Source organism: Pholcus phalangioides, unplaced genomic scaffold (genome assembly GCF_987345545.1).
Source record: "Pholcus phalangioides strain wild (caught in Gottingen) unplaced genomic scaffold, Ppha-v1.0 ptg000010l_1, whole genome shotgun sequence".
In the NCBI taxonomy this organism is placed as follows: Eukaryota; Metazoa; Arthropoda; class Arachnida; order Araneae; family Pholcidae; genus Pholcus; species Pholcus phalangioides.
Genome location: NW_028301603.1, coordinates 8480852 through 8496153, shown reverse-complemented (window position 1 = coordinate 8496153; position 15302 = coordinate 8480852). Strand labels below are relative to the sequence as shown.

The 15302-nt window shown below is 34.6% G+C and overlaps 1 protein-coding gene across 1 annotated transcript in view; it reads right to left on the bottom strand.

The window, feature by feature from the left end:
* The window catches only part of LOC149080844 (proteasome activator complex subunit 4-like), a 61055-nt gene that overhangs the window by 14785 nt on the left and 30968 nt on the right, over positions 1–15302 (bottom strand). The window contains exons 31-39 of the mRNA XM_089237512.1: positions 14379–14508; positions 13940–14193; positions 12263–12332; positions 11912–12028; positions 10798–10950; positions 9484–9588; positions 7170–7261; positions 6884–7015; positions 5303–5538 (exon numbers count right to left, since the gene is read on the bottom strand). Coding sequence (XP_089093638.1) covers positions 5303–5538; positions 6884–7015; positions 7170–7261; positions 9484–9588; positions 10798–10950; positions 11912–12028; positions 12263–12332; positions 13940–14193; positions 14379–14508 — 1289 coding nt within the window. The remainder of the gene's footprint in view (positions 1–5302; positions 5539–6883; positions 7016–7169; positions 7262–9483; positions 9589–10797; positions 10951–11911; positions 12029–12262; positions 12333–13939; positions 14194–14378; positions 14509–15302) is intronic.

Genomic DNA, 15302 nt, shown 5'->3' with positions numbered 1-15302 from the left:
GGTACTGGAACAGCTGGGAAGTGCACAAGGAGCCCTACATGTTATGATGGCAAAGTCACGAAAATAACAAATATAAACTTACTAGACATTGCAAACAGTTAGAATTAAATAATCTTCTTCGATGTCCCACATTTATATATTTAAACACTTATTTTAATTCAGGTTTACCACTGGGCTCAGCACGGATCATGGCCTCAAAACTAGTGAAAATAGTGACCAAAATGTTCAAAAAAGAGACCAAATAGTGACCAAAATGTTTAAAAGTGACCAAATAGTGACCAAAATAATTTTAGACAAGAGACCAAATGGACATTGAATTTTGATTATTACAAAATTGAATGAATTGAAATTGAATTTAGTTTTTACTAAACTTTGTATTTCAATGGAACTTATTGAAATTGGTTTTTTTTACATAGTAGTGTGAAATAAATCAAACTCAAACACATTCTGCTAACCAGAAAAGTTTTGAATAACTTATCAAATTTATCAACAACTATGCGTGAGAGAGTAACATTACATCCTTTTTAAGTAATAGCAGCAATGCCTTTCCCCCGTGTTGCTTTCCGCAAGCCATCTTAAAATCAATTTAAGCAGGAAAAACTTCAAAACGGGAAAAGGTTTTCACATTTAAAGGGAAAAAAAATGAAATAACACAAAATTTTTGATGAGACAATTTGTCCCATCTACATTCCAGTGGATTTTTCATTCATGTTATGCTATGAATGACAGTATACAAAATGTACTCAAACTTTTTTTAACTAGTACAAATTTTATTTACATGCCTAGGTTTGTATTCCAACAAATTTTAAGAAATTTACTATAATGATTTTAAAAAAACCCTATAAAATTACATTTTTACAATATTATTTTAAATTATTAAATTAAAATATTACTTAAATAACTGAATTAAATAAATTATTAAATTGAATAAAGTATTTAAATTATTAAATTAACTAAATTATTTTAATTATTAAATTAACTAAATTATTTTAATTATTAAATTAACTAAATTATTTTAATTGTTATACGTTAAGGGAGGGCAACACCCCCCACCCCCCAGCGTCAATGGCAGAGGCTACTGATAACATTTACTCCTTTACGCAGAAACAGTATAATTTTGGCCCCTCCACCTGTAATTTTTAACAGAAAAAGACTATAATAAGACCGGTAAATTTCCCATGAATCTTGTAAGCACCAACGTGGCGGCTTTTTTCTGCGCCAATCAATCGCCGTATTGCGGCGTCAATTCAAGATGGCTCACAAAGGGCACATAAAATAACAAAAAAATATATTATTTATAATATGAATCAACCTAATATGCGAAAATCGATAGAAATATATCGGGAAATACAGAAAATTAGGATAAAATGAACACAAAAATCGAATCAATGACCAGTGCCGTCTTAAGGCATGGGACCATCCGGGCTCGGCCCGGGGGCCTCAAGCGAAGAGGGGCCTCACAAAAATGAGATCTGGTTGAAATTTTCGAAAATGTTTGGGAGGGCCTCCGAAAAATCAATTGGCCCAGGGGCCCATGATACTCTTAAGACGGCCCTGTCAACGACATACAGGGTTTATAAATACGGTTGATACCGAGTTTATGGATGCTGCTGTCAGGGTTACCTACCCTTCGCCACGTTAGCTCCGACTCCTCCCGTAATTTTCAACAAACAAAAACAGTGAATTTGCCCCCCCCCCTACCACCCGAGGCTCCCGATTTACCATGGCCGTAATACGATATTTTTTTTCTGGAGGGGAAACGTAATTTTACTGCCCCTTGACTGTGAAATTCGATAATTTTGCAAATAAATTTAATTGCCTTTTCTTAAATATACCATTCCATCAAAAATGTCGTTCGAGGCATTCCCCCCCCCCCCCCCAGTTTTGGATCTGATCACGGTATGTAGCAACCCGGGCCGCAAGTACGAACAAAAATTTACTATCATCGGGGGCCGGTATCCATTTTTTTAACGGAAAAAGAGTAAACTCTGCACCCTGGCACTCTTCCTCATTCAACACAAGTGGAACCAGACCCCGCCCTCTCCTATTGCGGTCATAACAGCGACTCGAGACAAAAACGTTTTAATAACTTTCGAGGTCTAAAAAGGGGATTGTTTTACACAACACCGATATTAAGTCAACAATCGATATCGTGAAGATGCTCTAAATTAAGTTACAGCCAGAAGCAGATAAAGGTCGGTTGTTGACGGCCCCGGGCATTAAAAAAAATTAATATTAGGCCCCTTAAATTACGAAAAAAAGTGTAAAGTAGGGGTCAGAGGCGTGCTCGGTGTGCCCACCTCTATTTACGGCTCGCATGCACCGAGTTTTTATTAGCCCGATGACCAATTTTCATCTGATTTGGAAACCCTTGTGTTAAACTAAACGTTGAATTGCTTGAATTGCAGGATTCTGTGATCTTTTCATAAACAGTTTTCCTTTTGATCATACCTGGGGCTACGGTTTCTTGCTGAGATTTAAATCCAGTTAGAAAAATAGTACAAATTTTATTTCTAGATAGATTGCGATTTTCAGTCGAATGATTTTTTTAATTGTAAGTAAATTCAAAATACTTGGCGAGCTTCTTTAACCTTGGCCACCTACAAGAGTATTCTCCAAAGCGTATTAATAATACGCTTAATACATATTAATAGTACGCATCTTTAATACGCGCGCTTTGGTATTCTCCCGCTGCACGTAAGTTAGTTTCTGCACGGGCTCTCTTCAATAGTCATTTCAAATATTAAAAAAAATTAACAAAAGTAACGATAGAATAAACAACAAATGTAACTTGCTCGATGCTCCAAGAAAGGAATTCGGCCCTTAGGATTAAAACTTTTTAAAACAAATAAAATAAAGGATCAATTTTAAAATAAGATGAAAATGAAAAAACGAGTGAGCACGCGTGGGGAAATAAGAAAGAATGGTAGTAGGGGGGGGGGGGATTTCTTTGTTGTAAGTACGCCTTTTACGCTATTTTTTTCCGACCGGCTTTTCCATAAAATGACTCTTTAACCAAGGAGCTTTCTTTCCAAGAGCCTTGAAATCAAGTTACGCTGACGTCACACGGTATGCTCCCGGGAAGATAAGACGCCTTCATGTATAGGGGTTCTACGGGAAGGGAGCTAACGATCGTAGTTCAATGAAGGGAGAGAGAAAATTAACGACCTTGAACCTTTAAAGTTCTTCCTTGAAGAAAAGAAAAACACTGACAGCAGAAAAGCGTGCGAGACCGAGGTTTTTTTGCTAAAAAAAATGACCTGGGCCTGAAAATACGTAATAAAAGTGACGTGTTTCTAAAAAAATGACTTTTAGTGAAAAAAGTGACCCGTGCCGAGCCCTGTTTCCTTTACAAAATAACTTGATATGGTAAATTATCCATTAAATACTCTCCCTGCAGATAACCAAAACAAAAGGTGGTCACTCACCCCTCATCTCCTCTAGGAAGGGTTCAATTTAATGTATGATAAATTGTTTTCCCACTAATTATCATTGGGGCGGGGGCATCCTCCCGGGTCGTGAGAGAGAGTGTTACAGCATATTTAAATGCAACTTTCCCCACGCGGCCCTATTCTCTCTCTGCCTAAAAAGCACGATCAATGCTAACTCTCAATCAGTTGAAAACTCCTCTAATTGGTTGAGTACGATTGTCTGACAACCAACAATGCTTTTATTGGTTCAAACATGCACATGCATGAGTAGTGTGATCTTTGTCTGTTGAATGTGTTGACAGACAGCTACGATGCCGAAATGTCGCAGGTACCTTATATCTATATAAATGGTGTGCGTCTTACAATTCTTAAGCCAGGAAAGGAAAGACACTAGAAGTGTTTCCTGGTATAAGAAAAGTGTGGCTTCTAAATATGTTAAAGGTGGGGGGAATGCTATCATGACATATTACTGGGGCTCCACACAGCACAGGTTGAGAACCCCTACCATAAAGGATAAATCAAAACATTAACTTGCAGACCTACATACGTGACATAAATTTAAAGCAAGTTTTTAAATAGCAACAGCACCATTTTCCAATTTCAAAGCCAGCCCATGATCTCAACAGACTATGCTTTCAATGGCTAGATTTGAGATTCTCTATGAGAATCTAACTTTTAGGATGGTATAAACTTTTTATAGTCTTTAAGTCAAGCCAGTGATCTCAATGGATATACAGTCGAATCCTGTTTTAACGAATAAGGTTATAGCAAAAATCTTGTTTTAACAAACACTTTTCTAATCCCTCAAATAAGTTTACATAGGAACAATGCTAGGTAACCTGGAATTCCTATATAATGAAATTTCGTTTTAACGAAGTGATTCCTCCAGTCTCTTGGCGTTCGTTATAATGGGATTCGACTGTATAACACCAGAGAAACAGACACCTATTTTTTCAGCTGCGCTGATAGGAAAAAGCTAAATTATGGAATTCGAAGGTACCTGAGGCAGACAATGTAAACTTTGGTCTCAACCCCCCCCCCCCCACAAACTCTCAAGGAAGATATTTCTTATACTGTATTGCATTCTGTGACTCCCATACCTACAAACATGTTTAGTTTGCCATCTTCGTCTTTATATTTGTGTCATATATACAATTGATTCCCGTTTTCACGAATACAGTTATAGTGAAAATCTCATTTTAATGAACGGTTTTCTAATCCCCCAGATAAGTTTACGTAGGAACAATGTAAAAATCTGGAATTCCTTTATAACAAAATTTTGTTTTAAAAAAGTGATTTCTCTGGTCTCTTGGAGTTTGATATAACAAGATTTGACTGTATAGCTAAAAATTTGTGCTAAAATGCGTAATAAATATGTGTTATGTGTATTCCGGCCCTCCCCCAGTAGCTATTGTTTTTGATCTCCAAAAATTATTCCAGTAAAATAGCAAAATATCCTGGCATGCATTTTGTTCTTATCACAAAAATTTTTGTTTTGAGGTCAATCTAGATATTACATTTAGTTGTGTTCTCAATATACAGTGATACTCCTATATAACAACATTACTTTCTAGCCATATATACTATCCATAGAGACACAATATATTCTATCAGCAATTTAGTCCATGGGTTCTCAAACTTTTTCCACCCATGGAGGGTGCCCCTGACAAAGGGTTGGTGGCATACCAGGGCACACAGTTGGAGAACTCTCTGATCTAATCCTGTTTCTCTAGTCCCTTGATAATCTTTAGAACTGTACCAATGGAAATTCCCCACACTAGAATGCACTAAAAACCTCCATAGATAGAAGGCCAGAATGCCGAGTGGCCATCTTAGGAAACGTTCACCATATATATATATAATTTACAAACCTGTTTGTAACAAGTTCTTTGCTTTGTTTCTATTGGAATCGTTAAGGTCAGACATTTCTTGTCCATCTGACATAACTTCATCAGTGTCTGAGACAGTATCACTGGAGGATTCCAAAATCGCTAACTGTGGGAGGATATGCTTGATGAAAGGTACCCTACGTGGAGCCAATTTCAAAACAGCTGCATCCGACATACAAACCTCAGCAACGTCGTATTTGAAGATGATTGATAGTATACTGTAAGAGAAAAAATTTTTTTTTTCAAAAATATAATCTTTATGCATGTTACATAACTTGCATTATTATTCATGCATGTTACATAACTTGCATTATTATTCATGCATGTTACATACTAGTGATACTACATGAGAATAGAACAAGAGAGAAATGGAGCACTGCCTATATTCAACGATATCAGAATAATATCCTCAGATCATTTGCTATCCCTTGCTATCCCTTTTGCTATCTCCCTCCAAAACAATGAGAAAATTTTGGAGGTTATAGTCAGAAATCACACTGTACACCGCTGGTAGAAGGCTTTCTGAATCATTCAAACCAAATGGTTCGATTGGAATTTTTCACTGGCATGAGCCATGCATCAAGAATATCAGTGAGACATACTACTACTTAACCGTACATGCACATCATGAACATCCCGCTGGGGAATTTCTAATGAATTGGTGCATGCAGTGTGAGCATTATATATGTGAGGGGGGGGCATATTATGCAGGCAAAGTTTTTGTGTTATACTGGCACTACCATCTGTCTACCATATTTTGAAGTTAAAATGGCAAATGCTTGAGTTTTTATGTTATGTAAGTATGGTATTAAAAAGGCTGCTCTGTTCAGAGAGACTTTTTCAAATGTTAGACTGGCTCACATTCGCACCTTGAAACAGTTGAAAAATTGTAGAAAACAAACTTCAACCAACCACCACTGCACAGGGTTCAAACATGGAACCTTATGAGGAGAGAGTCAAGCACACTGCCCACACAATCGCATAGCAGTTCTGAGACATTTTTTTTTCATTCAAACCACCAAGGCTGTAGACAATTTTAGCCATTGCCCCCTCCCCAATAAAGGACAGGTCTGAAACATACGGAAAAGAACAATTGCACATCGATTAACACATTTAGGGCCAGTCAAAATTTTAAAAACAGCTCTTCTGCAAGTGCAGAGCAATATTCCGTACTCTAATTAACAAACTCTCAACTCTTGTAATTACACATATTAAAAAAAGTTTTTTTGTAAAAAAAAAAATTTCACCCCGTTTTTGAATACATACAGTGAAAGTCATACATAACAATACCCTCTGCAATAATAATCGCCTGTATAATGATATTACTCATTGGTTGTGATGTACTATTCATAGTATTCCAGCTATAACAATACCTCTCTTTGGTTCCTTGAGTATCGCCATATAGGAATTTCACTGTATATGAGGGTGCAGCTATAAGTTCATTTACAGTTTCTCTGCATAAAAATTTATTAAAACTTAAATTATTACTGTTGTGAAAGCCACCTTTATTTTTCAGAGCAGTGTATAATTTCACAAACTCACAAACATCCAGCAAAAACTCACCTAGCTATTTCTTTTCTAATATTGGCATAAGGATGATTCAACCGAGGCAGTGCATAGTCTAACAGCCTATAAAGAATCTCAAATGCTCTCCAGTTGACATTCTTCAATACATAAAATAGAAGTCGAAGCCAACTATAAACACATAGAAGAATATCATAAAATTATAAACAGTGAATGAAACCTAACATGACATTAAAAAAAATGCATTTCACTTGAGTTTGTTACAGTCACAAAGACTATGATTTCTCAGAAATTTGGTTAATAAATTAATATAATTTCTTCTTACTTTGATACAATGCAGGACCTGCTGTCTTCTTCCACTGGTTCTTCTAACATCACATCCAATATCCAATATGCTTTATTAGGATCCCTGTTATCCTGAATAAGGAATGCATATTATGCAAAAGTCACAGAAAGAAGGAACAAATAGTTTATTATCATGAGCAATATACAGAACCTTCCTATCCCCAAACTTCATTATCTCAGAGGAAAACAAATTCCAAGCATTTAGTGTATCAAATTAATGCATTTTCACCATGCAGTAACAGAGTTTTGTTTTGAACCTCTCAATTGCAAAAGTCTTTGAGACCCAGACACAGATAAAAAACTGTTATATCACCTGGAGCTAAAAAATTAAATCAGAGCTATGTTTTTTTAAATTTATTTTTTTTCCATAGCACACTATTTCAGTATCCTGTAATTGTAACCCTAGTCATCAGTAGATGCCATTCATTCATTTAAAAAGTTAAGCAGTACCAAAGAACTGGCTGAAGAAATGGGAACTTATGTGCCTCTAATAAAAAAAAAATTGTAGGTTTCGGTTTTAAACCGAAAATTTAATCATGAAAAAAAAGAAGAAGTTAGAGCAAAGTTCGGAATGCCCAGGGGTATCCGTACAACAACAAATCAGAAACACAGAAACCATCTGAAACAAGTATGAAAACAACATCAAGCAAGAGCGATGGAAGTTTGGAAACCTACTCACTTTGATATCAATGGATGAGTTAAACAATGATGGGTTATGCGAGCCACGGGGTAAAAAGAATCCATTCAGTGGGACTATGATTTTGAGAAAGCCGAAGAGAGATTTTGCTAAGGTCACAGAAGTAATTTTTGAGTATATGCAGGGATCCACTCAAAAAATTAGAAAAAGTAGGATGGGGAGGGTACCCCTTATACAACATAATCATAACATAAAAAAAATCCCTAAAAAAAAATTTTTTTTTTTGAAAAAATTGAACATTAATTATTTTTTTACACAGCACACTATTTCAGTATCCTATAAGATTGACTCGAGCCAAAGGAAAATGGCAGAAATGACTTGGAAACAAAACAATTTTTGGCCAAAATAGGGGATTAGCAACCACAGATAATTATTTTCTGTCTCCCCTCACAATATAAATTACATTTTTTTTTTTTTGGAGTCCTTCACAGTCCACTCCGTCAACTCTCTTAAACAATGCGTACAGCAAATTATGAAGACATGTAAGTTTTTTAAGAATGATGCTCTTTTGATACCACTTCCAAAAGTACAGTGCAGAACGTGTAAATTACAAGGTCCGATATAAATAAGTCAAGGTGAACCAGATGGTTTTACTGCATTGCCATACAATTTTTAAAGGGATTTGTTTATATTTTACTGTTCAGTACCAGTGTAATCATTTTTGAAAAATGAAAGTTTCATTTCTAGCTCTTCCCTAAGTATTATATACATTGTTTATTCCTCTGTACATGCCCTAAAAATACAGAAGACAACTGAATGCTATTGGGTAGCATCAGAATCACCTAATGTAGAATAGGCCTATGTATCCAACTGCTTTGTAATGCAAACTGTTGTTTCACCCACACACAAAATGTGCACCATAATTTTGAATGATGAATGTTAGCTACTGTCCAAGACCATGAAGTAGTAAATACAAAATTATTTTTTACATCCAGACAGACAAGATACAAAACAATAACTAACTGCAAGCTTCTTATAATAATTAAAGTTTTTAATGACTACACTACTTGTTGAAAACTCAAATTAAGCAAATTAAGAATTAATAAACCAAATCGCCCACATACACCCTCAAATAACCTGAAAAATGATACAATTTCTGCCTTTGGTGGAATCAATAACGTAATCTACAAGTTTGTAATATTTGGCAATATATGGATGATTCCCTGCTCAATTAAAACCAATTACACAAATTTTGTTGATAGGATTTTGTAAAAAAGTAGGAAAAGTAAGACTAGGTTTAAATATAGTACAGTGAGAAGTAACTGATACTCTCTACAAGAATAATCTACTATATAACAATATTGCTCTTCGTTCCTGATTGCACATTTCATAGCACACATCAATATATTCCACCTATAACTTTCTTTAATTATAAGTTCCTGCAATTGAGTATTGGTACATGGGCGTTTCACTGTGTACTTTAGTTTTCACTATTGAATTTTTTTTCATTTTTGTCATCATCTTCTTTGTTACATAAAAACTATTTTTAAAAAACTCATTTTTTGACAAAAAGTTTTTTCTGTCCCATTATTTTTGAGATAGAGATTTTACTGAATAAATATATAGATAATGATATATTGGCAAAATTCGAACTTACAAATATATTGGATATGCACATCCCCCAGTTGTCCCTCGTCTCATGGGTGAGATTTCTAAAGGCACTTCTCAATATAGGAACGATTGACTCTTTCAAAACTTCAACCTGCATCCACATAAAGGAAAAAGTATGAAAAAACAAAATACGTAAAAGTGAAGTTAGAGCAAAGTTTGGAATATCCAGCGGTATCTATGCAACAACAAATCAGAAACACAGCAAAGATAAAAACAGCAGAATATTACAAGTGAATGTGTTTTAATTTTGAAATGTTCAAATTTAAGTACAGTACAAAAAGTACAGTATCAAAATTAAGTACATTAAGATTTTGAGAGAATGGATTTTTTGTTCAAGTTCAGAAAAAAATATATATAAGCATTATCAAGCTTAAAATAATAGAACAAAGCATTAGCTAAAATGATTTTTTTCACTCTTGTAAGCAATCCCCCCGTAAGATTCTCATACAAGAATCATGATTTCATAAACTTTTCATAAATGAAACATTTCTTTAGAAAATAAATACAGGACTGCCATAAATAAAATGACACTACTTAAAGCCATCCGTAGCTTCATCTAACAATCAAAACGGCACAAAATTTCATACAGCCACAAATAAAAACAAAAAAAGGAATGATTTGGCGAAAAAAAATCATTTCTAAAAATTTCCTAGAGAGAAGGGTAGCATACAAAGTTTAAAATCTGCATAAAATACAGCTGAAAGCCCTGAAATGCTAATTTTTAGTAAAATTGTCAAATTTGGTCTATAAAAACAAAATTACATTAGGATGTTGTTGTGGAAAGTATGCAATTCCTGGTCCTCAAGAGCAGTGAGTACACTGTGTACGTGAATTTCAAAGTACTGAATAAAAAATAATGTGCAGATTGTTTTATCTGCTATAATTTGTTTTCCCTTCCATTACAAGACTATAGAATATATGCCACATTTCCCTCTATCAGCAATTTGCCACACTGATTTTTTTTTTTAGGGAATCCTTATTCCCATGTCTTTATTAGTTCCCATATGAATTTTATACCATCCTGGTTGTTACCATAAGATGGCTTTGAGTAATGTCAGTTTAGTAGTGGCAACCCCGTATATAGCAAATTATGACTGGAAATTTTTCTCTTCAGTTACACTTGCTTACTTCACTGGTTGCTAAACAAATCTCAACACTGCATGTCACACACCGATTCTGAATACACAAACAATGTAAATGCAAACACCACAGCAGGCTAATCATCCAAGTACGGTGGCTGAAAAAAACTAGAAAAACAAAAGTGCCATACTAAATATGGTTGTCACTTATGTGAGGATACCTTTTCAAAACTCCAGTGTTTCGATCCCCTGATGATGCCACTAATTATTTCAGCTGCACATATTTGACTGCTCTCTTGTTTGTCTTCCACCAATACTTTGAGTTTCTCGCAAAAAGCTGCGAGGAAAGTATCACCAAAATTCCGGAACAAGCCCTTGAAGAGGAATCAATATCTTGAATAAACACTATGAATTGGAATTTTACTCACACACAAGAACAGAAAAGTCATAGCCATTGAATAAAAATCGTAAGTAATCTTGTGAATGATTCCATCCAAGCTACGATAAAAACAACAGAATATCACAAGTGAATGATGAATTTTAATTTTGAAATGTTAAAATATTTAAGTATAGCTATCATTTTGAGATTAGATTTTTTTTTTGTTCATGTTCACGAAAAAAAAATTGCATTGTCAAGCTTAAAATAATAGAACAAAGAATTAGCTATAATGATTTTTTTCACCCCTGTAAGCCTGTAATAACAGAACTGTGTTAAAAAATTTCACTTGTAGCAAATTCTCAAATAAATGAACATCAGATACAGCAGAGGGTTTGGCAAGAAAATCCATAAATTTTGTTATATAACATAACAGTCCAAAGCAGAGGTTCCAATTTGAAATTATAAAGAACTTAAGAAATAAAAAAATTATTCTGAAAATTCCTGCAGGCATTTAATCCTACACTAAACCCTTGCAAATTTGTTAGCTATATTATATCCAAGCAACACAAGAAGTGCATAATTAATGTTTATGACAATTCACATTACATAAAACTAGAATGTTTTGACATGAGAACCCTTTCCCTCGTTTAGACGTAGCTCGAGCTAAAAAGGGTGCTTATAATGAAATGTGATAATTTTATGCAATGCAAATTGCCATAAAGATTAATTTTGTGCTTTTTGTTACATTTTATGTGTTATGTCGGGTTTTCGTTTTACAGCTCCACCTGAGAGTGGAATTTGAACTCTAGGTCCTGGCAATTATTCTGGCACAAACTGCACCTTTTTATGTCAATTGTGTGGTTGATTTTTATTAATTTCTTAAATGTGTTCCAGAACTTCTGTATATTATCCACCTTCTTTATTATCTAAAATATGACTTCATGCATGAACGATACCTTGAATAAATCACATCTGGTTGGATCAAAAACCTCTAAACCTTCCAAAGAATAGTACTTGATCAAGTTATCGAGGAATTCGTGCTGTGAAAAGCAATCATAAATAGGCTTCTCTTCCTGTTTTAGTGGGAGAAAAAAAGCATTTCAATAACAATTTTACAAACATTTTTTTTTAATTTACAAAAAAAAGAAATTGCATAAATAAAACAAATTACTACTACTCAAACATGAGGGTCCACATATGTTGACCTCTGGAACGAAGAGGATAATCGTAGAACCCAGATACTGTGGTTAAATATCAAGAACTCTCAACACACTAACAAATTATGTGTGAACAAAAGCTAAATCTACCTCTTTCAGTTCATCATAGCTTCTATCAATTTTCGGCTGTTCTGAATCTGGACAATATAATTTCAAAGCCCTGATTCAAGAGAATAAGGAAAGTCAAAACACTATTAAAATTACAGCAACGGAAGTAAAAAAAAACCAGTAAATGATCATCTTTTTACAAAAGAAAGCAATGGCAACACATACAAAAACTTATTCTATATAACCTGCAAATTGTTACATTCTTCTAATGCGACTTCCAAACATATTCATAACTTGTTCCATATCTATTAAAGATACTAGACACCAGTGGCGATGCCATTGCTATCAATGCCCTTGATATCCTATGCCAGGGCTGGACAAATCACAAAAAAAAATTTAGGTGCCAAACAAATGTTTACCCAAAGAAAAAGGTCCAAGATAGTGCTTCTTTTGACTTTTTCAGGGCATAGTGACCCTCTTTCATGTTGGCAGATATGCTGCTGCTATAAATTCCGAACATGCTGTGAGCCTCATTCTCAGCCTACAATTCATTGACTACACACAAAAAAAATTTTAGGCACCAATACCAATTTTTTAGTCCACCATGGTGACTAGGAGTTGTCCAGCGCTGTCCTATGCTACATTGCTTACAGAACAACATCTCTGGCAGAGAAATGGAAACAATGCCCTTTCAATGGTCTATAAACTGGTGAAAGAGGTCCAAGGCACAGACTCCTATTTGAAAGATATAAAGCAGTGGTTTCCAACTCTTTCTTCGCCATGCCCTACCTAAGAATCTTGTAAAAATCCTGATGCCCCATCCTTAAGAGACCCAGGGGGGGGGGGGGGGGGTGTAAATGAAAAGTGTTAAAATATCAACAAAACAAAAAAAACTTTAAATGCTGTCTCAATAAATTTCTGCGAATTTGAAACATTTATAGAAGGTGCCCCCTAAAAGGTGAAATTAGCCAGTGTGCTCTCCCCCCTCAAAACTAGGTCCTATTTATACTCCTGTCCCCTTTCCATGATATATACAGTAGAACCTCTAGATGACGGACACCCATGGGACAGAAAATTTTGCCCGCTAATGAGTAGTATCTGTTAATGGACAGGAAAATACACAGGGACCTGTCAAAATAATTTTAAAACAGCATCCGTTATCATAAGAAGTGTCCGCTAAAGGGGAGTGCTTGTTGGGGGAGGTTTTACTGTAGTTTTTATCATTTAAAAGGGATCTCTTATCCCTTGTTAAGCCTGTTACTTTCTATGGCAAGACTTTTTAACAAGGAGATTGGCACACATTTGCACCTCGAAGTTGGAAGGAGCAAATGTGTGTCGATCTCCCTGTTAAAAGGTTCACCTACACTTCTTGATCTCCAAAATCATTGCTAAGGGCAGTTAATTTCAAACAACAAAATTGTAACTCAATATATGTCAGTTATACAGTATTATGGGCGACAAATGCGTTGGACAACTATGAATTCTCTTAAGACATGCTCGTAACCACAATCGCCTCTTGTTCCTATGCACAGTGAGACTAGTGTTACCACTGCACCACTTCTTTCTGACCCTTGTATAATAATGGAATGATCTTTTATAATTTCTTGGGTGGCTTAATGCTGACTTTTCAAAGCTTTAAAATTCATACCTGACTAAAACTAAAGCCTTTAAATTCTAATAAATAGAAAAAAGTCTGTATATTCTTTATAAATTATTTACTTTGGCCAAGAGTTGAATCCAAAAGTTGCTTTGTGCAGGAAATTCCTTTTTTCCCAGGCCTCTTTGGTGTTTGGTTTGCTGACACTGCTATATTGAAGCCATAAGTTTGACATCCTTTCACCATTTTCAAGTAGCTTCTCCAGGGAAGGATGGAGCGGAAGATTATTACAATCAATTGTTAGAGGATCTACAATTCTAGTTGGATGTTTCTGCTTTTGCTGCTTCATGATGGCGCTCAAGGCAGAAATAGCAACCTACAAAAAAGTCGCAAAAAGTAGTGGTTATAGCTCCTGTAGAAAAATGGTAACGGCTGCTTGTCCAGAAACAAAAAAATATAAATATTCAAGTCATCTTTTTCTTGCATATTTCGGTGATGGAAACAAATCAGATTGATGTGTAACACAAACATTTTAAGAATCAAAGCAAAAATAAAACATACTTTTCTAATAGCTACTGCATCATGGACTAGATTTGATGTGATGACACGTACAGCTGAAGGAGGAAAATGGACGTCGTATCTGGCAAGTATTAGTAGCATCACAAATGCTAAATGATACTGTCTCCAGTGCCTTAAAAAAAGTAATTAAGGTGTTTTATTTCAAATAACATGCAAAAAAGTTGATTGTAAGTCATTTAATTTATATAAAACAAATCATCATTTGATATATCTATTCCATTTTACTTTTTTTTCCCGATTCATTTCAATAGCACAAAGTGTTAACATGTCTTTATAGTGCTGCCAAATTCATACACACCATATGTTGCATGTCACATAAAACTTAAACAAAAAAGTTATTGCTTTATTTTTACACACAAAGTATTTTTTTAATATTTCCACAAATTTTGTAGAAATAGATACTTTTTTATATTAAATACATGATTGAAATAGTAGATTGTCGAGTTTAAAATGAGTTTTATAAGAACATGACAAAATTGCAGCACTATGCCATGTAATTCTAAGCTAGTTTGTAAGTGAAATTATAAAGTGACTTTCCAAATTTAGATCATTATAACACAAAATATGTTGTAATCTGCGTAAATGAACTCCTGGAAATGTTTTTGTCTTCAATAGAGAAAAATAATTCAGATTGAAAGCTGCAGCGCCTTTTTGAATTTTTGAAAGAAAGAACAAGAGCAGTAAAATACTGCGCCCAAGTGGCATGATGCTTATCTACTTATTTGTGAATAAGTGGAATACCTTGCCCCCAGGGGTTGTGAATTCTAACATGATTTACACATTTAAAAAGACATACAATAAACATATTGGGATAAATCAAGAAGCTATACATACTTAGATGGGACAACCATAATTTTTTATGAGCAGTATATTTATATTTTAAAATTTGAAATTTAATTAAAACAT